This window comes from Lynx rufus, unplaced genomic scaffold (genome assembly GCF_022079265.1).
Source record: "Lynx rufus isolate CCGP_SWC_20201006 ecotype Redwood Valley unplaced genomic scaffold, mLynRuf1.p SCAF_2, whole genome shotgun sequence".
In the NCBI taxonomy this organism is placed as follows: Eukaryota; Metazoa; Chordata; class Mammalia; order Carnivora; family Felidae; genus Lynx; species Lynx rufus.
In genome coordinates, this window is record NW_025814834.1 from 202,996,486 (window position 1) to 203,024,135 (window position 27,650).

Here is a 27,650-nt window from a genome sequence, read left to right on the forward strand (position 1 = left end):
AGGTCACGATCTCGCAGTCCGTGGGTTCGAGCCCCGCGTCAGGCTCTGGGCTGATGGCTCAGAGCCTGGAGCCTGTTTCCGATTCTGTGTCTCCCTCTCTCTCTGCCCCTCCCCCGTTCATGCTCTCTCTCTGTCCCCCAAAAAATAAATAAACGTTGAAAAAATAAATAAATAAAAAACACTAGGACTTATTCTGCCTATCCCAGTCTGAGCAGTATTGTTTCAATTGCACTATTTTAACCTGTTTTCACATTAGAATTACTAATACTTAAAAAATATTAACGTGCATGCCCTGCTCACTGAAATTCTCATTTTATTAATATGAAATGGATCCTAGGCATCAGTGTTTTAAAAATTTAAATGGCTTTATTGAAGTATAATTGATGTAAAATAAAATGCATAAATTTAAGTATATAGTTTGGTGAATTCTATGTATGAAACCCATGAACGTATCCATCATCCCCAAAGTTTTCCCTGAAATTACAGGCAAACATTTTCCTGAGGAAAGTAATGCCTTCATCACGTTATCCCAAAGGGGAGAAGAATCAAAGCCACAGCTGAAGACTGGCTTATCAGGAACCCATTCATTCATTCAACATATTGTCAAAATCAGAACCCAGTTAACAATAATGGCAACGATTTGAGAAGTTAATGTACCAGATACTATGCCAGCCACTTTATGTGTATTATCTCTGACCCATACAAAAATTCTGAAATGTAAATACATCATGTCAGTTTTACAGATAAGGGAACTAAGGCTCAGAATGAAGTGACTTGCCCAATGCCACATATTATGTAGGTATTTGCAAAAGCAAGTGTTCGGTAGGAGATCTGCTACAGTGAACCTGTGCTTCAGCCTCTACGCCATGATGCCTTTAGTAATACCAAGTTACCTAATTCTGCTCAGAACAAGTTAAGCTTGAAATACCAGGGCTGAACAGGAACCGAAAGAGTGAAGTCAAAGACATCTTTTTTTTTTTTTTTTTTTTTTTTACAATTCTCTTCTAACCAATGAGAAATCATTACAAAAGAGAAAGTACTGCCTTTAAAAGACGCAAGACAGCACTGTGCCCTCAAGAGGTGTGGTAGGTTTTCTCAAGTTGTTATCTAACCACAAACCAACTGTCTATCATTACACTGCATTTTAGAGGACATCTATGATTGGTTGGCTAAGAGAGCAACATTTAAATTTAAAGACCAAAACAACCAGGGGTCATTTTCAGTGAGAAAGATAAAGCTTTGTTATTAGAGAAAACTCCAGCTGGAGTCTGAGATTAGGCATTAAAACCCTTACCATTACCTCACTAACTGGTGTACTACTATTAATTTCTTCATCAAGAAACCAGCCCCTATTTTAAGTAAAACCCACTGCAAAGATATGTTAAAAACCATGTGAAGGCTCTTTGTAAACTGCAAGGGATTACAAACAAGCTAGTAAATACAAATATTTATAGCTTAAGATTTAATTAAAAAATTAGTCTCAAAACAGAAAGCAAAATTTGCCTGTGTACAAAGGTTATGCCAGGAGAAGGTGGCAGAGTCAGAAGCAGCCACAAGTCCTGATGCCTAAGTTCCTACTTGCCGCTGGATCACATGTAGCGTTAATGTTTTCTGCCTCCAGTTTTTCCCTCTGCTGGTCTATTGGGCCACTAAGTGCACTGTATCCTCAGTACTTTGTTTATTCTGGAGAAGACATACACAATAAAACCTATAAAAGAAAAAAAGCGGGCCAGATGACTTTACAGAAAGGAAACCATGGTTTCAAGTTATGGATTGAAAAATGACTTCCTCTTGGTACATTTACTGTACTTCATTCTGAGTCTGGGATGCATCCTCAGCTTAAGGAGATAGAAAGATTAATGGAAAAAAAACATTTATTTCAGGCAATATAAGTTCTTCTGACAAATACAGCAAGATAGTAAGCATTAAAATTTTAGAGAACTTGAAATGCTGAAATTCCTATAATCCAATCATCTTTTCCTCAGTAATAGCTTCTATTACAGAAAGTTTCACTTAATAGATAAGGCTGAAAATGACATTGTTTCAAATTTTATACCCTCTATTTTATGTTCATGAAGTAAAGCACTACAGAACTATACAGAGCCACCAAATCAGCAATATAGAATTTCAGGGTTTTTTTTTGTTGTTGAAACTCACTTTATTTAAAAAAAAACAGTCATGAACAATAAATTACAATCATTTCCCCCTTTTATAAATTCTTCATAAAATATATTTGACAATTTTAAAAGAAAATTTCAAAAGTTGCTTTCATTTTTGAAGTGCTGATGACTTATTTTTTGACCATTTTGTCATGCTGGTGAATTATTTTGTAGCTGCTACAATAGTTTGATTGATAAACATTTTACAATTAAAAACAACAACAACAACAAAGAGGAAAAAACAGACCAGCAGAAAGAACTATTCAGTGTGCTATTTATCTGACACTTAACACTTACTTCATCATAATGACAAAGTATCCCTTAGCACCAAAAATCTACAGGAACCCCATCTTTCTAAGTGACATCTAGTGCAAAATAACATTCTAGGAACTAACTGTACAACCCCATATTTTAACTGGCCACAGCTGCCTATGAGCTTATTTGAAATATTTGGTCTTTTTTCAATTAAGACAAATTTCATAAAACACTATAAACCATGGCAAGAGACTCTGAGGAATAATAATTGTTTATTGAGTACCTATTATGGGCAAGGCACTGTGCACAAATTCTCGCTTTCGTTTTTCCTCTAGCAAATATCCAGGAATTTCCAAGTATCGCTAACCTTTTATTTCTTACTCCTGGCTGGAAAAGGCTTGTAGGGTTATATACCATTTTTAAACTGTCATTTTATCAACTGACCTTTAGTGCTGAGCTCACAGTAGGTACTTAATAAATACCTCCTGACCAAAAGAACAAATAGACAAAGAATTTACTATCATTTTGCTTGGTATCATAGGCTATTTTAGAATACAAGGACTGAGAAAACTCCAGAAGAAACCTCCTGATCACCTCATACCTTTGCTGCCAATGAAAGAAAGATTTCCACTTCACAGGTGAAATCTTTCAAAATAGGTAATTGTTAGCTATTTTAAATGAAGCAAGACCAAAACTATGTACTTAGGGAACCATGACTCTAAGCACATAGATATTTGAAGAGCAAATGAAGCACCGGCATGCTATCACCTGAATCATCATGAATCTCTGCTGAAGTGCCACCTTACTGGTGTGACACTAGAATACTTTTCACTTCCAATAACTCAATCCCCTTGGCCAGATCTGTGTTACAGTAATTTGGTGATCCAGAGGGTCAATGGTCATGAGGTTCCAGTGTATTTCCACCTCTAATTTCCAAAAAGCTTCTTGTATTTATTGGCTTGAAAGTGATGTTAAAAGTATATTTTTTTATTTTAAAAGGTTTATTAAAAAAAATAATAAAAGGCTTTAGTTCAATAAAGCCTTTCAGTCCAAATTTCAAACTTCCAGATCAAGTAACACATAGTTCAGAAATTTTATATACTCTAATTTTTTGTGCTTTTTCACCTTCTCTAGTCCCCAAATACACTTTAAGGAAAAAATTATGTTAGCAAAATTCCAAAAGTTGTAGAAGTTCAAAAAAACTGAGGAGACACATTGGGTGCCAACTATGCTTCAATTAAAAAAAAAAACTCAAGAAAAAAAAAGTGAGGAGACTATGCAAACTATTAACAATTTCAGTATTCTAATACTTTTTTTTTACTTTGACCAAAGATTCTAGTGCTTTATAAAGACTAACCTAGATACAATGGTCTTAAAGTCTATCTAACCTTAAAGGCTAATATTCTGTTTTAGGAAAACTTTCCTTAGATTTTAATTATCTGCATGTATATAGGAAAACAAACTGGAGACAACCATACAGGGTTAAAAATCAAACTAACTTCAAGAAGAGTAACAGTCTATTGGTTTTTTACATAGACCATACCAAGTGTGATTGTATAAAATCAATAATGTTTCTACTTGAAAGATATAATTGATGCCACAATATTTTATCCATTTGTCACACTGTATAGGTATCATCTCCCACTTTAGAAAAAGGTGATCAACATTTAACACAACCATATCACTATCATTACTGTGTCAAATTAGACAAGAGAAAATAGCATTAGTGCTAAAATGAAAGGAATTCCAGTGATTACACAAGAGACCATATCAGGGCAGGCGATGTGAGGGTAGATTTCTTTTGATTTCTTCAACTTTATGCTGAGGCTTAGACAAAGTCTTGAAATCAAAAATTAATATATCAAGTAGGGCAGTTCATATATAGCAAAGTTTTCAGAAACAGAGGAATCCTGTGTTCAGATTTATATCAGATTGCAGATGCTCAAGTGCAGACATGTTCCAGTGCAGTGGTTTAATTGGTTAATTGAATGCTTGGTTACTTAAAGAAGGTGATTGAATCAAGGTCCTTGCCAACCTGGCACCACATGATTGCATGGCTAATTCAACTCCTGCAGCTATAGGGCACTGGAGAGCTCAAACATACTTCAGCAGCTTTGGATCACTTAATTTTATGTTTAGTTAGATAATTTTAGACCCTCCAAAATGATGCCTTAAAAAAAAGCTGTATAATATTACAAAAATAAAAAAATGTGGTATGATTTCATTAGAGGGAAGGACAGGGTAGGAAGATGAGGGAAGGTTCTTTTATTTTTCATCACTGATTTCACCAGCAAATCTCAAAACCCAAACCTACATCAAATAATTTAAACAGAAGTGGCATTTTCTTCATATGGAATGCAAAATGCACACATTCACATACTTACATATACATAAATATATACATATATGTTTCCTTTACAAAGCTTCAAAGGTTGCATTACCAGCATGCAAACCTCTTCTTCCATGGAAATTCCTAATACTGACAAGGAATGTCTAAAATACTTAGAGACTTATTTCCAGAAAACTGGACTTTCTTCTCCTCTTGGCTCTTAGAGAATTTTCCTGCCAAACTTCCAATGATCATTTTAAAAAATGTACACCCACATTGGTAATACACACTTAAAACATACTAACAAAATGGCCAGCTTGGACTTAAGAAAAATGAAAAAAAAACACCCCACAATAAAATCTAAACCCTTAGAAGGTGGAGTTTAGCTTTTTATATTCTTTTTCAGCCACATTATGTTGTTGCATCACTGTGAAAACATAAGCAGCATACCATCCGAGATATTTGCAAACAATGTATGTGTCACGTTTCCCAGCTGCTATCTTTAAATGCAATTTGTACTAATCTGAGTTCTAGTTCAAAAGCATCTGGGCGATCCTGAGGGTTTGCAGCCAGCATTTCCTTAATCAGTTGTTTCATTCGCCCATTCATAGACTTTTTCTTCACAGGAATGAGAAGTTCCATTTTGGGATTTTCCAGAAGCGCCTCTCCAACGGGCACAATCTCAGTTCCTTGTTTTACATAACTCCCTAAGAGTTCCTTCTTTGTCTCTGTGTCTATGAATGTGATCCTTTCCAGCATTGCCCAGATGATAATCCCCAGAGCAAAGATGTCAGCTTTTGCTGTGTAATGTCCCTCCCACACTTCAGGTGCCATGTAGAAATCTGTTCCACACGCTGTGGAAAGGAAACACTTGTTTACACTGACAGGTTCTTCTGGGTTCTGCCCAGAGGCTGAACAAACTTTACTGAGACCAAAATCGGCCACTTTCAGTGTGGGTTCCAAGTCACTGGTATCCAACCTGCTTTGAGAAATCAGGATGTTATCAGGCTTAAGATCTCGGTGGATGATCTGGTTTTTATGCAAGAAAGCCAGAGCACTGCTCAGCTGAAGCATAAAGCTGGTGTTAGTTTTACGATTGGGTTTCCTGGACAACAGATACTCATTCATATCTCCGCCGTCGCAAAAATCCATCACAAACCACAAGTAATAGGCGCTTCTGGGATCAAAGGCAATTTCTCCTTTTAATGAAGTCTCTACAAGCTATAAGAGGGAAAAAATAAATGGATTACAATCATCTGTACAGTTTATAAAATTCAGCTATAGGGGCACCTGGGTGGCTCAGTCGGTTAAGGGTCCAACTTCAACTCAGGTCATGATCTCACAGTTTGTGGGTTCGGGCCCTGCGTCGGGCTCTTTGCTGACAACTCAGAGCCTGGAGCCTGCTTTGGATTCTGTGTCCCCTCTCCCTCTGTTCTCCCTGCTCACGCTCTCTCTCAAAAATAAATAAAAAACATTAAAAAAATTAAAATTCAGCTATAGAAAATAAGTGACTGGTTAAGTGAGACTCCCAATTTTAAGTGGAAATTCCATGAATGTTTTATTTGGTCAGTGCTTTTATATGTGCATTTTATTTTAAACTTCAGTACTTCAAACTGTCATTTTGCTCCTAATGAATACCACCAAATCTCTAAGTCAAGACATAAAAATTTATTTAAAAATAAAATGGCTTGGGGTGCCTGGGTGGCTCAGTCGGTTAAGCATCTGACTTCGGCTCAGGTCATGATCTCATGGTGGGTGAGTTGGAGCTCCGCATCAGACCCTGTTCTGACAGTTCAGAGCCTGGAGCCTGCTTCCAGATTCTGTGTCTCCCTCTCTCTCTGCCCCTTCCCTGCTCATGCTCTCTCTCAAAAAAATAAACATTAAAAAAAAATTTTTTTTTAATTAAATAGCTTTAGGGGTGCCTAGCTGGCTTAGTTGGTAGAACATAGGACTCCTTATCTCAGGGTCATGAGTTCAAGCCCCACATTGAGTATAGAACTTACAATCAATCAATCACTCAATCAATAGCTTTATTTTGAAAAGTGTCCAACTGGCTATACATTTTGTGTGTGTGTTAATAGAGCTGAACTCTACCCACCTAGCTAATAGCTTCATGAAAAAGTCAAAAGTTTTTGGGGCGCCTGGGTGGCTCAGCTGGTTGAGCAACCGACTTTGGCTCTGGCCATGATCTCATGGTTCATGAGTTTGAGCCCCGTGTCGGGCTCTGTGCTGACAGCTCAGAGCCTGGAGCCTGCATCGGATTCTGTGTCTCCCTCTCTCTCTGCCCCTCCCCCACTCATGCTCTGTCTCAGAAATAAATAAACATTAAAAAAAAAGTCAAAGTTTCAGCAGCCAGATCTGGGAGACTGCCAGCTGGGATATAAACATCCATTAGGAATTTCTATTCAATTAAATGGCCTGAAATAACTTTCATGTTCACTGGACATACACTATCAAATAATCTGTGATATTAAGAGAAAAATGATCAAGGAACACTAGTTGTTACAGAAATAAAGCCTTCCTGTAGCCACTGATAAAAATAAAGACTGACATTATTGCTTCATGAACTTCTACAGGCAGAACGCCAAATACATTGGCAATCACTGGAGGCTTCTAAAACCAATTTATAAAAAAAATTTACATTTTGAAATAAAAATTCAAATCTGAGTTTGTAGATTTCTTTTATACAAGCTGAAAACCTAGAACAAATTGCTATTTCATTTGTTATGATTATCTAACTATAACTCTATTACCTTAAATTCAAGAATATTAATTACTTCACTGAATATGAATTGTCATTCTAAAATATAGATACAGTGCTTTGAAAGCATTTGTCCCATAGTGTCCTTTTCAAACCCACTGAATAGAAGCTCAATAGGGAAGATGAAGAGTTGTTAAAGAATGAATGAACTGGTGGGGCACCTGGGTGGCTCAGTCGGTTGAGCCTCCGACTTTGGCTCAGGTCACTATCTCATGGCCTGTGAGTTCGAGCCCCACGTTGGGCTCTGTGCTGACAGCTCAGAGCCTGGAGCCTGCTTCAGATTCTGTCTCCCTCTCTCTCTGCCCCTAACCCACTTGCATTCGGTCTCTCTCTCAAAAATAAGTAAATATTAAAAAAAAAATTTAAAAGAATGAATGAACTGCTAATTTTACGTTTAAGTCCACTAGTACGTCCTCTTGTCATTTTGGAGGGCAGAAGCAAAGAGCACCTTTTCATGCCATCTCCCCCAATGGCAAACAGCTGTAATTGCAACTGTCTGCAGATGTCTTTGGCATGCATTTTCTTTGTTGTATGTGTTTGCCAGTGAGCCAGAACAGTCTAGAAAGGTACAGATCACACAATTATTTACCAAGTGCACTATTACTAAATATGCTGAGATTAAAGACCAGCATCATCACTCCTTCATTTCCTCTCTTCTGTCTTTACTCTCAAAATCAAACTTCCTAAATAGCTTTGAGCAATGCAGAGTCCTAAACCATTCAAAGAATGGTTTAGAATAAGGCCAGATAAGTAATGGTCAAAGTCCATTCAAAGAATGGTTTAGAATAAGGCCAGATAAGTAAATATTTTAGGCTTGATAAGCCACATAAGGTCTCTGTTTCATATTTTCATTTTTTTCTTTTTCTTAAAAACTCTTTAAAAATATAAAAACTGGGGGCACCTGGGTGGCTCAGTCAGTTAAGTGTCTGACTTTGGCTCAGGTCATGATCTCATGGTTTGTGAGTTCAAGCCTTGCACCAGGCTCTCTGGGCTCTCTGCTGACAGCGAGGAGCTTCTTTGTCCCCCTCTCACTCTGCCCCTCCTCCCCACACTCTTTCTTTCAAAAATAAATAAACATTTAAAAAAAAAAAACCACGAAAAATTAGGTGTGCCTGGTGGCTCCGTCCATTCAGTGCCTGACTTGATTTCGGCTCAGATCATGATCTCACAGTTCGTGGGACTGAGACCCACGCGAGGCTCCGCGCTGGCAGAGCGGAGCCTGCTTGGGATTCTGTCTCCCTAGCTCTCTGCACCTCCCCCGCTCACATTCTTTCTCTCTCTCAAAATGAATAAACAAACTTAAAAAAAAAAAAGTAAAAACTATTTTTAGCATCTGGGCCATATAAAAACTAGCTGAGGGCTATAGTTTGAGGGTCACTGGTTGAGAGCTATAGAAGTACAGTGCCCAATCTGCTTATTTCCACGTGTAGAGGATGTCATCAGCCATAGGGTCTCTTGGCTCAAGTCCTTCAATAGCTTCCCTGATCTCTTAGGATACAATCTAAGCTCTTTAACATGGGCTATGGGATCCTCTAACCTTGCTGATATTTCCAGTCTCATCTAAAACAACTCTCCCAGTATAGTATAGCCTTATTATCTTCTTTCACTCCTTAGAATGTTTTGTACTTACTTTTTGCTTTAAGATATTTGTACATACAGTTCTTTCTGGCTGTGAAGTTTTCTCACTCACTCATCTGGCTAACTCCTCTTTATCTTTCATGTTTCCACTGTTTCAGTTGAAACAGTTCCTGTGTGTGTGTATGTATGTATATATATTTGAGAGACAGTGGGGGAGGGGCAGAGAGAGAAGGAGAGAGAGAGAATCCCAAGCAGGCTCCACACTGTCAGTGTAAAGCCTGACATGTGACTCGAACCCACAAACCATGAGATAAGACCCGAGCTGAAGTCGGAGGCTTAACCAACTGAACCACCCAGGTATCCCTTAGTTGAAAGTTCATAATTCCTGAACCCCAGAATTATGTCAGCTTCTCTATCATATGCTCCTATATCATCCTGTACCTCTCATTCATGACACTTATTATAAATTATACAGACTGGCCACTAAGTTCCTACGGTGAGACTACATCCTCTGTTAATTATTTGTTTTACATTTTCTTCTAGGTAAGGTTTTTAGCTACTAGGAACTGGTTTAATCTTTTAGAACAAGGAAAATACTTAGAAAAACACAGAAAAAAACAAAAATTCGTGTAAAGAATGGAGAAAGCCAGGGATAGGGACTCTGTGGTCACATTATAGATTTAATTGTTTTTATCAGACGTGAATTTAGAGAAGGTATTTGCTAAATGTGTTGATCAATGTCTGGTGAACTAAATAAATCCATAGAAAAGACAATTTTAACAATAACCTACTATTGAGTACTTCCTATGTGCCAAATATTATACCTGCATCATCTCTAATTTTGACAACTCCCATGGAAGGTAAAAATTATTATTTCTATTTTATGTCTGAAGATACAGATGCTAGGAAGACATGAGCTATTTAGCCAAGGTCATACAGCTAGCAAAAGTGCTACAAGTCGAACACAGGTCTACCAAGCTTTCAAAGATGTAAGAGTACAAATAAAAAGGTGCTTTAGATTAAAAAAAAAAAAAAATCACTGAATCAAGTCTGGAAGTACTTTACATCTTAAAGCCTTGAAAGACCACCTAATGCCTAGTTACTATGAAGGTTGCTTGATCTGGATCAAGGATACCATCAGCAATAAGTCATTTATTTAAACGTCTTTGTATCTGTAGTCCAAGAGAGATTATATATCTTGGTCTCCAAAATTCAACGCAAAGTTCAGCAAGGTCCTATTCACTTTTAAGAGGGAATGTGGTAAGACTGTTTCTAATATTTCCTATCAGTGCAATGGACATAATAAGCACTTTTAGAAATGTAAATAATAAATCAAATAGAGGCTAAATAGTTGGGCTTTATAGTCACTGCCTTAAGAGGTTTCATGGCAGAGCATGCTAAACTACGATATAAATTAGGTTCTCAAGATTGATATTTGTTTACCATATGATGAAACCTGTAGGTTTCTTTTTTTTTTTTTTTTTAATTTTTTTTTTCAACGTTTTTATTTATTTTTGGGACAGAGAGAGACAGAGCATGAACGGGGGAGGGGCAGAGAGAGAGGGAGACACAGAATCGGAAACAGGCTCCAGGCTCCGAGCCATCAGCCCAGAGCCTGACGCAGGGCTCGAACTCACGGACCGCGAGATCGTGGCCTGGCTGAAGTCGGACGCTTAACCGACTGCGCCACCCAGGCGCCCCAAAACCTGCAGGTTTCTAATTACACAGATTAATGTGTTTGTCTTCCTTGTTGTTCCTAGTCCAAAAGCTTTTGTTATTTTAAAATCATACTTCTGTACCCTGATGGTAAATTCTGAATTTAGACATAACTCATAGAAAGTTATTTCTTTTTCCAAGAATGACTAGACTTAAGAAATTTTCGTCTGGCCTTTAACTACCTATGTTTTAAATACCTTTTCTATGCAGCAAGTACGGGCCTCCTAGAGATTTTGATCTATGTCAGAAGCCAACCTAAAAAAAATCTAGCAAATCTTTTCTATTTTTCTATGTTAATGCTTTCTCCAGGTCTACAAAAAAAGTAATTTGGAGGCAAGAGTAATTTGGAAGTTAAGGGAACACAAGTTTTAGCAGTCAGATAGTCTCCTATATTCAGCTTCCAATTCTGTCACTTGCTAGATAGGTGACTTTAATAAATTCATTATTTATTCTAAGCCTCAGTTTCTTCATTTGTAATGATAATAATAATACCACCTTCACAAGACTGTTCTGAGCAACTGCCTTTAAAGCACTTAGCACAGAGCACAGAACTGAGTAGGAACCCAAACGTTAGCTATTAGCACTATTAATAACATTCAAGTACTATGCCACATACCTCATGAAAATTAACTGGAGTTGCATGGTTAAGAAACCACGTAACCCTCTAAAACAGCAGAGGCTTTTGTTCAAACTACTGATTTATAAAGAAATGCCCGGGGCGCCTGGGTGGCGCAGTCGGTTAAGCGTCCGACTTCAGCTCAGGTCACGATCTCGCGGTCCATGAGTTCGAGCCCCGCGTGGGGCCCTGGGCTGATGGCTCAGAGCCTGGAGCCTGTTTCAGATTCTGTGTCTCCCTCTCTCTCTGCCCCTCCCCCGTTCATGCTCTGTCTCTCTCTGTCCCAAAAATAAATAAACGTTGAAAAAAAAAAAAAAAAAAGAAAGAAATGCCCAATTATCTATATGGGTACTGCTATTGATTGTGGAGTTTTCATTTCTTCTGTCTTCAGTTCCCCAAAAGATTGATTTCAAATAAATGAATTTATTAGACTCTGATCTCAATCACTTCTCTAGTTCCTACATTGCCCCATTCCCATGCAGATTGGCAAGTATCATGGCATAACAGGTGGCTTATGTTATTTTTAGGTATTTGCATCATAGGTTTAAATAAAACCTTGTTTTAAAGCAAACATCTACTCAGTTCTTGGCAGACCCCTATCTACTCCTCACTATATAAACACCTGCATTTAAAAGTACAAGTTTATCTGACGCTTTTATTTCTCTTTTTGCTGACCAATGCTATGTTCAAGTCACTTCTATTTCCCATTCAACCACACATACCTGTAAATAAAGGGAAGAATTAGAGCCATGGGACATTTTTTGCACCATCCCATCTTTTTGTAAGATGCATTCCTCCAAGTGAATCACATTTGGATGTTGGCTCTTGATACTGCTTAGGGCCCAGAACTCACGCAGGGCTAATTCAACATTTTCAGGTGCATGGCATCGAATCTTCTTCACTGCCACCCGTGCAGAGGTCTTTCTGATGACTGCTTCATACACAACACCGTAACTGCCTCGGCCTACCTCCCGTATTAGATCGTACTTTGGCTGGCTACTCACCATCTTCAAGGTCAAAGTTTCTGGAAAAATCAACAAAGTTTGCTCTGTTGAAATTAAGTATACTTACTGGCTTATACACCTTCTTATGTATGATTTAGTTACCTGTTTCACTGTTTGTACTGCTTGAAGGGTAACTGTTATAACTTAGGCAAATCTAAATATTTTAATAATAATAATAATAATAATAATAATAATAATAATAAATCAGCTAACACTTAGGTAGTACTTACCATGTATCAGGAACTGTTCCAAGCACTTTATAATATTAAATTCATTTAATCCTCACAACAATATTTTGAAGCAGACACTATTATGGTCATTTTATAGATGAGAAAACTAAAGCACAGTTTAAGCAACATGTCTAAGGTCAAACAGCTACCAACTGGTGGACCTGGGATTTGAAACCAGGTCATCTGGCTCTGACCCTCATAACTGTAACCACTACGTTATACTGCCTCTTACACAAACTGCTTCAAAATATTACTGTTAAAAACAAACCAAAAATTTTGTTTTTTCTTGATCAGTAAGTAAAAATGATAAACAAAATTCCAGCTTCTCCTTAATGCTGACACACACACACAAGTTCATAAAAATGTCAAAACAAACAAAAAACCCCCACAGTTAGAAATACAAACACCTGGCTTGGGCTTCAGGACTGAAAGTGAACCACATTACATATAGAACTGAAAATATGTAGTTGTTCTTTTTTTTTTTTTTTTTTTTTTTTTTTTAGTAAACTGTCAAACTGTGTATGTCCTTAATTTAATTTTATGTTATTTCCTCATTTCTTGCAAAATAAATGAAAAGAAAGTTTGTGGAGAAAAATGGTCTTTTAAAAATAAAGCAAGCGCCTGGGTGGCTGAATAGGTTGAGCAACAGATTCTTGACTTTGGCTCAGGTCATGATCCCAGAATCCTGGGATTGAGCCCTGCATCTGGCTCTGTGCTGAATATGCAGCCTACTAAAGATTCTCTTTCTCTTTCTCTCTCTCTCTCCCCCTCCCTCCCTCCCTCTGTCCCTTTCCCACTCAAGCTCGCACTCTCTCAAAATAAATAAACTTAATAAAATAAAATAAAACAAGCTACTTAGAATATGGTTACCTTTCTGTTGTTGAGTTTGACAACAGCTATTTAGATCTAGACCATTTTTGCCACCAAAACCTTCTCCTCCATATGAAGGGGCTCTCTGGCAGAGATCTTTCAACTTGAAAAATCATTTAAAGGCAGAAGCAAAGGCCCTACCCAGAAATGCTCGTGAGTTGTATCAAGAAAGTCAAAAGCATGCCACCTCATTCTCCAAAAAATGTTGAGATTCTCATGAGCTTCGGGAACAAATCTCATTTGCAGCTGGCCACGATGCGCAAGAGATCGTGCAATCTTCATAGCGGACAGTTTGGGGGGTACAAGAAGCTACTGACTCTTGACCCTGAAAAACTGGGTCCAGCTACTCTAAGTCCATAGGGAAGATTTAATAAAGAAAATGAAAGCTTCTGAGATTACTTCTTCGTCCCACTTCCTCTAACTGGAACCCCCCCCCCCGTTCAAATTCCTATTGCATTTCCTAGTGTCTGATTTCCTGCCACGGAATCCGTGCCCCAGGTCCACAGCAGCCTTTCTTTCCCGCTCTCCGTGGATCGCCCATTACTATCCGTGTCAAAGTGGCTCGTGGCCTGCAGGCTGGCCCGTACCCCCACACGAAAGGGCACCCCAATAGGCGGGAGGGAGGGCGTGTATGAAATCCCTGGATGCGAACCTGAGCGGCCGGCCGGCCCTTCCCGGACCCTCGCGCCGGCCCTGCTAGCCCAGCGCCGGGCCGCCGGCCGGCCCGGCCCCACACCTGCCGGGCCCGGGAAGGGCCAGCCCTGGGCAGAGGTGTTGCCCGACGCGGCGGCTCAGCGCCCCGCTCATTGGCCGAGGATCAGGCCCTCCCCCTCCTCGGCGGCGTCCTGACCAAACCCGGAGGGGATCCTCCCGAGGCCCTTCACCCCGAGGAGCCAGTCCTGCAGCTGCCCTGACTCCTGGGGCTGGCGGCTGAGGCCCAGAGCCTGGGCAGGAGGCCAGGGGCAGAAAGGGAGGCCGCAGCCGGGGCCGGTGGCCTGAGGAGTGCGGGCCGGAGGCCTTCCCTAGGAGGACTCCGCTGACAGGTCTGTGACAGGCCTCCCGGGGAGGGAGGCGCATGCAGGGCTCTCGGCTCTGCAGCAGGGCCTCTCTGCCAGGCCTTAAGGGCCAGAATTACCTCAGGGTAGCCGCCGCCGCTTCTCCCTCTCACGGGCTCTGCAGGCCGCCATTATCGGGCAGCTCGCGCCTCAGCCGCGGCGGCCTCCAGTCAGAGACCGGCGCGCGCCCCCGTGGTGCGCGCGGACACACCCCCTTACGCCGTGCGGCCCCGCCCCCCTCCGGCTTTCCGTAGCGCGAGCCGGGACGCCGAGCGCCATCCTTATTGGGCGCGCGCCCCGCGCTCTGCCGTCCTCCTCCCTCTCCCGAGGCTTTCAGGAGCCGGGAGTCGCCGAAGGTGTGCGCGCCCCGGAACGCACCACTAGTGCCCCTCCCCGCAGGGGTGGCCGGGTCCGGGAACGCGGAGGCCGCTGCACGCCGGGACTCGGTATCTGTAAAGCCGCAGCGGGCGCGCACGGCCCGCGGCCCCTGGGATGGTCTGCGGCAGCAGGTCCGGGCCTGGGGGTGCGCGCGCCCGGCGCGGCCTCCCCGCTCCCTCCCCGCCCCCCTTCCCACCTACCGAGCTGCGGGCAGGTGTGCGGGGGTCGCTGGGGCGGAACGCCTGGTGCATCTTCTTCGGCTCGGGCCTGGGGTGCCTGCGGGACGCGGAGCTCTTCGGCGGGCCCGCGGGGAGGCGCGGCCCGAGCTGGGAGGCCTGGCGTCCGCCCCGCCGGGAGGGAGGCTGCACCTTTTGTCAGAGTCACTGAGCCATGTTTGCGGACGGTGCAGTTGCCCAGGCGGCGGCGGCGCGGGACTGGGTGCGATCATCTGGGAGGACGCCGTCCCCTGCCCCGCCGGCGCGGTGGTATCTCCCTTAAAGAACCCGGCGCCTCATTGTTCCCGGGCCCCGGCCGCCGGGAGTCGGGGGCGCCCTGCCCGGCGCCGAGAGGAAGGGGAGGCGGTGCCGGCCCCTGGCGCCCTGCCCGGCGGCTGCCCCCGCGTGGAGTCCGGATCCAACCCGCGAGCGGCGACGGGCGGCGGTCCGAGGCAGCCGGGGCCGGGATGGACCGCGAAGACGGCTGTACTCTCGCGGCCAGACTGACAGCGGTCCGTCAGATCCCGGCCCTCAGTCGCCTGACAGCCAGCCCGGGACTGTCAGCGACTCAGAGGCTCGGACCAATCCATTATTCAGTTAGTTACACAGATCAGTAAGCATCCGCCAGAAACGTCCGTTCCTTCTTTGCCAATTTATTCTGCATCTACTATTTGTCAATAAAGTGGCTGTTCCTCCTCCCAGTGGTGCATTGGCACGATGTGCAAAGCATCCCTGTCACCAATCTCAAGGATCAACCACTTACCCATTTTATTTTCTGTCTTCTATTTATGGACCTTCTCCCGAGAGTCTGGGACTGGGTTAGGTCTTTAAATTGGCTTTACTAATCCTGACCAAACCTCACAAGGGCAGGCTTACTCATCCTGTTTTTACAGGTGAGGAAACAGACCTGTGCCTTATTTGACCAAATGGTGTGTTTTTGTGGGGTGTGTGTGCCTGCTTTGAATACCCACTCTCCTGGTGTAACTGCCTCCCGCTCCCCCCCCCCAACCCTGCCCCAAACCCAACAATACCCGGCTCTGTAATCGGTTCAGACTTTTGTTTTAAGTACCATCTACCATTCTTTAGCTGTCTGCTGGGAATGCTGACGCTAGCCAAGGCTGTTTCTGCCCTTGAAAGTAGAGGGAAACTATGGAAGGCCTTATTACCTGTGTGGGTAACTGATCAGAATCAGGAGAGGGGTATCTCTTCTGGTCAGAAGAGCCTTTTTCCTTTTGTTGTGTCAGTAAATACAGGAATCCCTCATCTGACGCTGACTGCAGAACTGAGACTTGAAATCCATCCCCAGAACCCCCAAAGATAGGCAGTGAGGTGAAATCAACGTGTTACGGAGGCTGAAGTTTAAATAATTTGGGGTATCTCTTCAGGAAAAACATTACAGAATGGCTCCATGAACACACTGCTGAGACCTTGGAAAGTGTCTCTATAGGGGACTCAAGCTTAAGCTTCATTAGCTTCAGGGTAGATCTGCCTGGCTTATTAAGTTACAACATTATTTGTTTGCCCATAGGACTTTCACTAGACTGAGAGTTCCTGGGGACAGGAATCTTATCTATCTATGATTCGTCTCTGAAGCCTCCTCTATCTGATATGGGACCAAAACACACCTGAGGATAGTACTACATTGCTTGTGAGGAGACAAAACAATGTAACTCATTAAGAAAATCTGGCAACACATAGCCACTCTCCGTATATATTTACTATTTCACCCAGCAATCCTAAGCCAAATCCTAAACTTCTTAGAATCAGTCCTAGTGATACATTGGCAAAAATACAAAAAGCTGTGTGCACAAGGCTATTACTCATTATGGCATTTTTTACAGCAAAACACTGGAAACTGCTCACATGTCGATAAAGAACTGGCTGAATAAATTATAGTACATGCACAGGATAAAGTGCTAGGCAGCTGTAAAAAGATACATGAAAGACTTCTTACATATACCAATAAACATACTAACCTGGAGTGATGTCGATATATATTGTTAGTGAAATAAAATGCATAATAGTGTTTAGATGCTATCTTCTGTATAAGTAATGGAGTGATATATGCATTAATTGCTTATATTTACAAGTTAGACAATGGAAGAATAAACCCCAGTCTTCTAAAAATGGTTGCCTTTGTGAGATGGAGAGGGCAGGGATGGAAATGAGACTTCTGTGAATGTACTTTATGATACAGTGACTGTTTGGGAAACTTGTAAATGTTTTGCATATTTATAAAACAAAGTTAAGTAAAGAGAATAAAACACTCCACAAAAATAAAAAACAGATGGGAGCAAATGAGCCATTACATGTCAGATTGGTGGCAAAACTACATGGAGAAAATAATTTCAAGTGGCTTTATACGTATTTTGACTGTACTTCTCTAATGGGATATAGTCGAAGGACAACTAGAACTGCATACAAATATTAAATTTCACTTACTAGTCTGGTTGTTAGTAGTAATATTGACACTGCTATTTTGAAACTATGATAGATATTTAAAGATAAAGCCAATAGCATGTTAATGTCATTAGGCATCAAGAATTTCAACATATGAGAAAAAGTTAAAAATATTAAACAAGCCTAGGATAATTTTAGATCTGAGTTAGATAGCAGAATGAACAAAGTACATATTGTCCTCTTAAAAAATGTCTTTTCTAGCTCTCTGCTGAAAAGGCCTAGAAACAATCACGAACCCAGTAGTAACAAACACCCCTAATGCACAGATTTGATCTCCACATACCATTTTCCAGTTTCAAAAAAATTAAAAAGTAAGCAAAGAGAATCAAGGCTCCTTAGATAAATGGCTGGTTCCAGATCTGGATCATCTCATGCCTGGAAGCCAGGAAGCCATCAAAGACTATTGGGGTCACGTAAGGATGACTGAGGAACCGATATGAAGGGGTCCCACTGGCCAAAGATGGAACAATTTCGGCATTAAAAGAACAATAATGACTTCAGTAGGTTAGAACACATAAAATATATAAAAATCCATTAGTTAATAATAATGATACTTAAGGAAAACAGCATGTTTGTTACCCATGGAGTTTTATAGGGAGTCAACTAATTACTGTGAACATTGATAAAGGGAAATAATCAAACATTTTTTTTCTGGTCATTCCTCGATCAGTTATATTGTAGGTAGGCAAATAGGTAAAAGTTATTTTTTTGGTAGAAGAATTCCGACTAATAAATGCAAAAGAAACGATAGGATTAGAAAATCATGATTTTGCAAACCTTAGTGAAGTAATGAGTCTGGGTGAAGATCATGAAATGATGCTAAAACAATTGGATAAAAGGTGTTGGGGAATTTTGTAATGGAAAACTTAGGCTGACAGTGCCTGAACCCAGTGATCAAACTTAACATCACCAGGAGGGGGATTCAGCGCTCTCCAAGAAATATTGTTGCCTTAAAAAGCAAAAAAGAAGCTAAGTCTAATCAAGCCAAGATCTAATTACCAGTTTACCAGAAATAAGGGAGATAGACAAATCAGCCGTAATCACCCAAACGCAAAATGTGGGACATTCTACTACACAAGTGACCTGGTTTTTGCAACAAATTCATGGTGTGAAATTTCAAAAGGAAGACAGAACGTTAAAGCATAAAAATCAAGACACTTGCCAAATGCAATAACCTCATTTGGATCCTGATTCAAGCGAGCCACTGTCAAAAGACATGTTTGGTACAATCAGGGAAATTTGAACATAGACTGATAGATTAAATTAAGGAATTATTGTCCTTTTTCGTTAGGTGCAATAATGGCATAGTGCCTGTGAAAATAAAAGCCTTTTTCAATTAGAATAGGACATGGATGTGTTACAGATAAAGTGTAATGAGGTCTGGGCTATGCTTTACAACCCCACAAGCAGTATAGCAAACAAAAAGAGGGAGGAAGATTGGTAAAATGTTGATAGTTGTTGAAACCTGGTGCTGGGTACATGGGGTCCACTATTCTACTTTGGTATATGTCTGAATTTTCCCATTATAACAAGTTAGACAACTATGCTCAAAAAATTAAATGACGGTTTTAGACAGGTGGGAACTTGGATGTAGCAATCCTGCCCCCTTGTGGCAGGTTCTATTAGTACAGCTGGTGCCCCAGCCTTTAAGGCAGGTCTGAATTCCCAGACGGGTGTAGAGCCACGTTGTAAAATCTCACAAGAACCCTGGGAAATGAGTAGTATTAGTACACCATTTCTAAGCTGAGAAAAGGGAGACTCAGAGGAACTCAGTAACTTAAGTTCCTAGGAAGTCATTGGTGGACCCAAGACTCCAGGTCCAAGTCCTATAAATTGCTGTGTTTTCAGACTTTATTTTTCCTATCTGAACAAAGGGGTCCCATGCAAAGAGGCAGGTGGAGATGCCCCTAATTACGATAGGTCCATAGGAAGCAAATCACTGGGGAGCAATTTTGCCTGTAAAATACAGATAAATATAAATAGGTACTATAAATGCAAATAAAATAGGTAATATTCATATTCCTCCCTGTGCCAGCACTGTGCAAACAGTACACTTTTACAACCGAGGAAGCAGTGGTTCTAAGAAGACAGAATCACACAGCTAGGAAATATCTGAACTGGGACTTGAACGCTGGTCTGACTACAATGCCCATGTGTTTTTTAATTAATTTTTTGAGATATAGTTTGCATACAGTGGAACGCTCACATCTTAAGAGTATAACGATTGTGTTTTGAAGTTCAACTATTTTAACTATAGTATCCTGCTTGTCTCACTTTTAGCATGGATAGAAATATTAATTTTTTCATGGATAGTTTTTGTTTTTTTTTTCTACGTAGGAATGGGAGCCATGACAGAGAAGAAAATGGTCAAGAAAGGAAGCTTGCATGGTAAGGTCAAAGTTCACAGTTCTGCCTAGAGCTGACCAGCCCTCTGATAACTTTTTTTTTTTCCTTATAGGAGAGGGTGGCTCCTATTTTTATCTCCTGTCTTCTTTTAGAAGAATCTCCTCATGCCCTCTCAGCCAGTTAAACATACAATTAAGATCATACAATGGATCTCAAATGGGTCAGGTGGCCCTTTCAGGGCCATTTGGCAGAATGTCTGGAGACATTTTGGTTATCACACTGGGAGGGTGGGTGCTGCTGACATCCAGTAGGTAGAGACCGAGGATGCTGCTACAATGCACAAGAGAGTCACCCACTGCAAAGAATGATCCTGCTTAAAATGTCAATAGTGTGGAAATCAGTAACAGCAGTAGACCAACTATGCAAATGCAGCTTCAGGGCAAGTCTCAGTCTCCTTTCCCACCAGGCTGCTGGCCCTAAATTCCTCCTCTGCAGAAATTCTGGAGGCATGACTGATGCTTTATCAGAGACATGGTACCCTCTGAACTCATCTCACCCTAGGCTAGTCACAAGGTGTTATCAACATACTACTAAATTATTAAGGACGACTAACCAGGCCTACTAGTGACTGTTTGGGGAACAGCTCCTATCTCCCCATAGCAGGGAGAATCCCCATCTATGTTCTCTCCCCTCTCCTTCCCAGCCACATCTCTGCAGGGGGAGGCTGATGGAGAAACTCCTTTAAGGAGAGTGCCAGCTCTGGCACTAACATGCTTTGTGACCTTGAACAAGTCTCCCTGTTCCGTGCCTCAGTTTCTTCATTATACATAATGAGGGGACCAGCTCATCTCTACAGATCTTTCCAGCTCTGACATCTGATTCTTTAGTTCTACACCTCCACCAAGCAGATTGAAATGCTTATTTCTGATCCAGCCCCCAAACAAGTGATTTAGGGTACCAAGAAGGTCGTGGGCCAGGCACAACTTCAGCTGTTTTGTCTTTGGATGGGTCCTAGTTGTCTCTTCAGTGAGGACTGAGAACAGTGGAGCAGCTAGTAGTTAAGACCAACCTCCCCATCCCCTGTCCTTGGTGCCAAGAGCTGCTGCTAGGCGGTGTCCCCATCTGATAGCCAATATGGTTGAGGAGGGCCACAAGACAAGGTCCCAAGAGCATCTCAAACTGAGGATTCATTCAGCTCCTCAGCGGATACTAAGATGTTGGAGCTTTGGCTGCCCCTGGCCTTTCTGGAAGTTGTATGTTACAAGGGCAGAAACCCAATCAAACTGACTGAAAAGGAATAGTTGGCAGGTGTGCCTGAGAGGAACTGAGATGGGAATACCAGTTGCAGGAAAGCTTTGATCCAGCAGCTCACATATCACCAAAGACTCAGCTTTCTGTATGCTGCCTCCCACTTTGCCGACTACATCTTAAGGCCGGCTTCTCTGATGGGCCCAGGTGGTAGGCAGCAGTCCCAGGGGTTCAGCCTCAGGAGTTTGCCCCTGCAGGAAAGAGAAAGTCAGCCACTCCATTCCTCAACAACAGTCCTGAGATTGAGTCCTGAGTCTTTGGATCTGATTGGCTCACTAAGGATTGTGGGCCTTCCTTGATCAAGCTCTGTGTCCTGGAGAATAGGGCTTATTTACTGGTGGGGGCAGTTAGCAAATATCACTTCACAAACTCCTCCCAAAGAGTTAGTCTGTGCCTGGCACATGGTGGGCTCTTTATTCATCCATAAGTCAACAGCTATTTACTGAGCAACTACTATGTGCAAGAAATTATGCTAGATGCTGGTGAAAAGGCAGTGAACAAGAAGACAAGGTCCCTGCCCTCATAGCCTACCCGGGGTGACAGATGCCTAAACAACCAAAGACAGTACAATGTCATTTAGTGCCACAGGAGATTACATGAGCCCAGAGGAGAGATCCGAAATTGTTCTTACGTGAAAGGGATACAAGGTCAGGGAAAGCTTTAAACAAGAAGCGACATTTAAATTGAGATTCAAGGGGGCACCTGGGTGGCTTAGTCGGTTAAGCATCTGACTTCAGCTCAAGTTATGATCTCATGGTTGGTGAGTTCAAGCCTCTCGTTTGCTAAGTTCTTTATAGATTTTGGATACTAACCCTTTATCTGAGATGTCATTTGCAAATATCTTCTCCCATTCCATTGGTTGCCTTTTGGTTTTGTTGATTGCTTCCTTCACTGTGCAGAAGCTTTTTATTTTGATGAAGTCCCAATAGTTCATTTTTGCTTTTGTTTCCCTTGCCTCTGGAGACGTGTGGAGTAAGAAGTTGCTGTGGCTGAGGTCAAAGAGGTTTTTGCCTGCTTTCTCCTCTGGGATTTTGATGGCTTCCTGTCTTACGTTTAGGTCTTTCATCCATTTTGAGTTTCTTTTTGTGTATGGTGTAAGAGAGTGGTCCAGGTTCATTTTTCTGTGTGTCGCTGTCCAGTTTTCCCAGCACCACTTGCTGAAGAGACTGTCTTTATTCCACTGATATTCTTTCCTGCTTTGTCGAAGATTAGTTGGCCATACGTTTGTGGGTTCCTGTTCCTGTTTCTTAATAGGGCCCAATCCCAGTTGAAGGGGGCAGAGGTGTGCTGATCAGCCCTAAACGTCCAACATGAGGCAGGAGCCAGATCCTGCAGGGTCCGGTAGACCCTGTTATGGATCTTGAGATAAAAGTGAGTCATCGAAGTTGGGTTTTTTTTTGTTTTTTTTTTAATTTTTTTTCAATGTTTTTATTTATTTTTGGGACAGAGAGAGACAGAGCATGAACGGGGGAGGGGCAGAGAGAGAGGGAGACACAGAATCGGAAACAGGCTCCAGGCTCTGAGCCATCGGCCCAGAGCCCGACGCGGGGCTCGAACTCACGGACCGCGAGATCGTGACCTGGCTGAAGTCGGACGCTTAACCGACTGCGCCACCCAGGCGCCCCCATCGAAGTTGTTTTTTAAAATTGTGGTAAAATATATATAACATAAAGCTGACTTTTTTTTTTTTTTAACCTTAAGTAAGTCTCCACATCCAGCATGGGGCTTGAACTGACGACCCTGAGATCAAGAGTCACATGCTCCACCGAATGAGCCAGCCAGGTGCCCCAAAGTTGATCATTTTTAAGGGTACAGTTCAGTGTTAAGTACATTCACAGTGTGGCACAGCCATCACCATCCATCTCCAGAACTCTTCCGAAACTGAACCTCTGTCCCCGTTAAGCACTAACTCCCCATCCCCTCTCCTTCTCAGCCTCTGGCAACTGCCATCCTACTTTCTGTCTCTATGAACTTGCCTATTCCAGGTAACTCATAAAAGCACTGTATGATATTTAAGAGTATTTGTCCTTTTGTGTCTGCCTTCTTTCACTTAGCATAATGCCTTCAATTCATGCATCAAACGTCAGCATTTCTTCGTGTTAAGGCTGAATAATCTTCCATTGTATGTACACACCACATTTTGCTTACCCATTCATCCTTCCATCACCGACGGGGTTTAAGTAGAGATTTTAAACATGATCAGATTTGCAGTTCAAAAGATCACTTAGCTGCCAGGTGGAGGTTGGACCAAGGGTGGCGGGAGGAACAGAGAGAAGTTGGCTGCAAAGGTCTAGGCCAGAGGCGATGGGTGGTGGCGTAGATGAGGCTGTGACCAGGAAAGAGGGGACAATTAGACTGAAGGGCAGGTGGGAGATTGTACAGGGTCTGGGGTTTGGAAATTTGGCATGAGAAGGAGGAATTGTCAAAGAGTGTGGGGCTGACCTCAGTTTTCCTTAAGGACCCAGATCTGAGGGAGTCCGCTGAGCTGAGGATAAGATGTCCTCTCCTCACATGTCAGAGCCTCCTTCTCACCAGCCCTACCTTCTGGGGATCACAGACTGAGCCACCGAGAAACTTTCTCGTAAGCTGGCTTTCCCTGTGGCCTTCTAACAGAGAGAGGGCACGCCGGTATGCACATTCTTGTTTCCCTGACTGTTCAATGTATCTTGGTAAATTCCTAGATTGATATCTGCTTTAGTGATTGAATCTGCCTCTGCCGCTTGGTTTTTGTTAATCCATCGGTGAAAGATGAATTCCCTTTCAGTGTGCTTCGAGAAGTCATGGTTCTGATGTGGTAAAGCTCAGCCCCAAACTCAGGACCAAGAGAGATGCTGCCTAGTGAGCCTTTCTCATGCCCGTCAGACCTCTGTCGCACTATATTATATGCCGGGAATTCTTAAAATTCTAGGCGATTCTAGCCAAGAAGGCAGGTGCCTGAGCTGCACTCTGGTTATGCTGTGTGGTTGTAGCTTGCTCCTCCCACTGCTGGTGGGACCCTACAACATTCTAGGGAAGCAACCTGTCAATGTTTACTAAGTACCCTTTCAAAAATCAATCCCATTTCTGAGAGTCTAGGCTAAGGAGGTAATTGAAAATGCGACAGTCCCTGTAGCATTATTGATAACAGTGAGAAACTGAAAGCAAAAAATGTGTCCAACGATACATGGATAGGATGGGATATTCTGCAGCCATTAGAAAGTAGGCATTCCCAAAAGAGTAGGTCCTCTTCTTAAACAGGTGAGACTAATCTTTGTGGAAGTGGGGTGGTTATTGATGGGGAAGGTGAAGGAGTCTTCTGGGGTGATGGAAATGTTCTGGATCTTAACCTGGGTGATGGTGACGTGGATGAGTACATATGTAAAAATTCCTTGAACTCGGCACTTCCTGTTTGTGTTCTCTGTTTGTGTGATGAGACCCCGATGGAAAAGAATGAGTTCTGAAGGCAATGCCCACTAGAACGTAAGCTCCTAGAGGGGATGGCTTTGTCTGTTCCCGCTGGTGGCCGTGTGCCCAGAGCCCAGAGCCACGCTCAGCACGGACCAGGCCCTCAGTTCCATCCTATTCGACGATTATAGAAAACGTTTGGGATAACACGTTAAATGAAAAACAAGTCCCAAGGCTGCACGGCTTTTCAGTACGCTGTGACTGTCGAGTTGTAAAAATGATGGACAGGAGAATAATCGGAAGGAAATGGAGTAAATGTGGTTGTGTTGAATGGTGCAGTATGGGAGAGGAGTTTTTAAAGTTTCCTTGATGAACGTCTCCTTTCCCTTCTGTTATTCTGCATGGAACATCGCTTGGAAATAGCTGATGATGGAGTGTAACACTGATTGAGCGCTTATTCTGTGCCAGGCTTTTTTTTTTTTTTTTTTAACGTTTTATTTATTTTTGAGAGAGGGAGAGACAGAGCATGAACAGGGGAGGGTCAGAGAGAGGGAGACACAGAATCTGAAACAGGCTCCAGGCTCCGAGCTGTCAGCACAGAGCCCGACGCGGGGCTCGAACTCATGGACCGCGAGATCATGACCTGAGCCGAAGTCGGCCGCTTAACCGACTGAGCCACCCAGGCGCCCCTGTGCCAGGCTTTTTAAGCTTGCAGAAATGTACCCTTTACTTTTATTAACTCGGTTGATTTTCACAACAACCCTATGGACGTGGGAGTTTCTCCCTGTTTTACAGACAGGGGGACAGAGGCACAGAGCAGTTCAAGAACCTTACCAAAGCTACACAACCCTAAATGGCAGATCTGGAAGGGAGGCCCAGCAGTCTGGCGGTAAGTGGTTAAGCGACCACTGTGCCACGCCGCCCCTCGAAAGCTAATGCCAGGAGCCTAGATTTGAGGCCTTTGTGACTACGAGCCCAGGGACAAATGGGCCTCTTTGCTTTCCTGTCCCTGTGATTGACTGTCTCTCCCAAATAGTCAGACACCTCAAAGGAGTGAAGAGATGTGTGAGGGAGGGAGAACCAGAACCGCAAGAGAAGAGGTGAGCAGAGGGGTAATCACAGGCCTGGTTTCCCTGTCACCCGCCTCCCCACACCAGAAGCCCGGGGAGAGCACCTCCTCTCCCAGGCTGGCTCTGGCCCTGCCCCTCGGACGAACAGGCCCTGTCCTGCCTGGAAGCTCATCCCCTCCCATCCCCGGTACGAGTCAGCTCTGCTCCTGGAGGTTAAGGGGACTGGGCCACCGTGTTTACCGGGACTCGAGCAGGACACACGTCTTTGGCTCCGTCACCCACAGGAGCGCTTGCTGCTGTTGGCAGACGGTTTTGAGTCCCTGCCCGGCTGCTCCCTGCTGTGAGGCCTGGGGCAACTTACTTGACCTCTCACCAGCCTCAATTTCTCTGTATATTAAGTGGAGGTACTAAACAGTACAGGTAGGGATTGAACACAACAGTGTGGGTGATGCATTTGGCACTGTGGCCCTCAAAGCAGGGTAACTGCTATGTCATTATCATCATCATCATCATCATCATCATCATCATCATCATCCTGCCACCCTCATCCTCTTCAGGGTCATGGGAGGCTTGGAGAGATGGGCTGAAAGGCATTCAGAGGGCTTGGCTGCCAGGATGCCTTTCTAATCAGCACCAACGTCAGACTCCAGCTATTAATACCCAGCCAGCCCCACCAGTCCGTAGATTTAGCGTTCCAAAGAGGAGGTACAGAGGTGGAGAGGGCGGGTCTGGGGAACAGGTGGCTGAGGACTGGAGAAGGAGCCCTTTCTCTGTGGGAACAACCCTTCCCAGCCTCGCAGGCCGATTTGGCCTGTCCCCCAGACACCCTCCACCTGTGGTCTAGGGTCTGGGAAGGTGTGAAATTCCTGCCTGGAGCTGCGCTGCAGGCAGTCAGACTCTCAGTCCCCTGAGGGCACAGCACTGTCCTTCCAGGAATCCAATGTCCCGAGTGAGCAGGGCCCCCCACTTGGGCCTCCAGAAAAGACAAACCAGCTCATGGCAGTGTGGAACGGAGTGAGGGCGGAGAGAGCCCCCGGAGCTCCCAATCTCTCCTCCTGACTTAGAGCACAGCCTCCCATACACAGCTGGGTGACAGGGCAGATGGACGCGCCCCAGCCTCAGTTTCCTCCCGTTCCCTGGGAATAATCATTTTCAACCCTTTTGCACCATAGAAACATTTTCACTCGGCTGTGGAAAGAACAAATGGAATGATTCACGCGGAGCACGGGGCTCAGTGCGCAGTAAGTGTGCGGTGAAGAGAGGCTGTTGGGAGCCCAGTTTCTTCATCTTATACGTGACTTCTTGTTCCTTCCTGCATGAGCGGCGGCAGACCTCAAGGAGCAAAGATCTTCCGGGAATTTCCCAGTCCCCCACCGGAGCTAAGAATTCTATCCATGAATGTTTCTTTGTTTTCTTATACTGATTTAAAAAAAAATTTTTTTTAATGTTTTATTTATTCTTGAGGGAGAGAGAGACAGAGTATGAGCGGGGACGGGGCACAGAGAGAGGGAGACACAGAATCCGAAGCAGGCTCCAGGCTCTGAGCCGTCAGCACAGAGCCCGACGCAGGACTCGAACTCATGAACCATGAGATCATGACCTGAGCCGAAGTCGGACGCTCAACCGACTGAGCCACCCACGCACCCCTCTTATACTGATTTTTGAAAAATGAATAACCTATTTTTAATTTTTTAATGTTTATTTATTTTGAGAGAGAGAGACAGAGAGAGAGAGAGAGAGAGAGAGAGAGAGAGAGAGTGTGAGCAGGGTAGAGGCAGAGAGAGGGAGAGAGAATCCCAAACAGGCGCCACACTGTCAGCAGAGCCCGATGCGGGGCTTGGTCCCACTAATGGTGAGATCATGACCTGAGCCGAAATCGAGAGCCAGATGCTTAAATGACTGAGCCACCCAGGCAC

General features: G+C 43.2%; 1 protein-coding gene and 1 long non-coding RNA gene across 5 annotated transcripts; one reads left to right on the forward strand and one right to left on the reverse strand.

Moving 5' to 3' along the window:
* Positions 1 to 1,856: 1,856 nt before the first annotated feature.
* On the reverse strand, positions 1,857 to 15,267 carry PDIK1L (PDLIM1 interacting kinase 1 like). Of its 4 annotated transcripts, none has more exons than XM_047084986.1 (3): positions 15,152 to 15,267; positions 12,137 to 12,438; positions 1,857 to 5,964 (listed from the first exon to the last, which is right to left on the reverse strand). In XM_047084986.1, exons 2-3 carry the CDS (start codon positions 12,419 to 12,421, stop codon positions 5,224 to 5,226), a joined length of 1,026 nt encoding a protein of 341 aa, XP_046940942.1. In that variant the 5' UTR covers positions 12,422 to 12,438; positions 15,152 to 15,267; the 3' UTR covers positions 1,857 to 5,223. The 4 variants fall into 4 exon arrangements, with proteins under 4 accessions (XP_046940942.1, XP_046940939.1, XP_046940940.1 ...); XM_047084983.1 differs by lacking the exon at positions 15,152 to 15,267 and adding an exon at positions 14,654 to 14,736; XM_047084984.1 differs by lacking the exon at positions 15,152 to 15,267 and adding an exon at positions 13,660 to 13,916.
* On the forward strand, positions 14,410 to 27,143 carry LOC124515909 (uncharacterized). Its single transcript, XR_006962923.1, has 3 exons — positions 14,410 to 14,561; positions 19,964 to 20,014; positions 26,907 to 27,143. It is a non-coding gene; the product is annotated as an uncharacterized LOC124515909 (long non-coding RNA).
* The last annotated feature ends 507 nt before the right edge of the window (positions 27,144 to 27,650 follow it).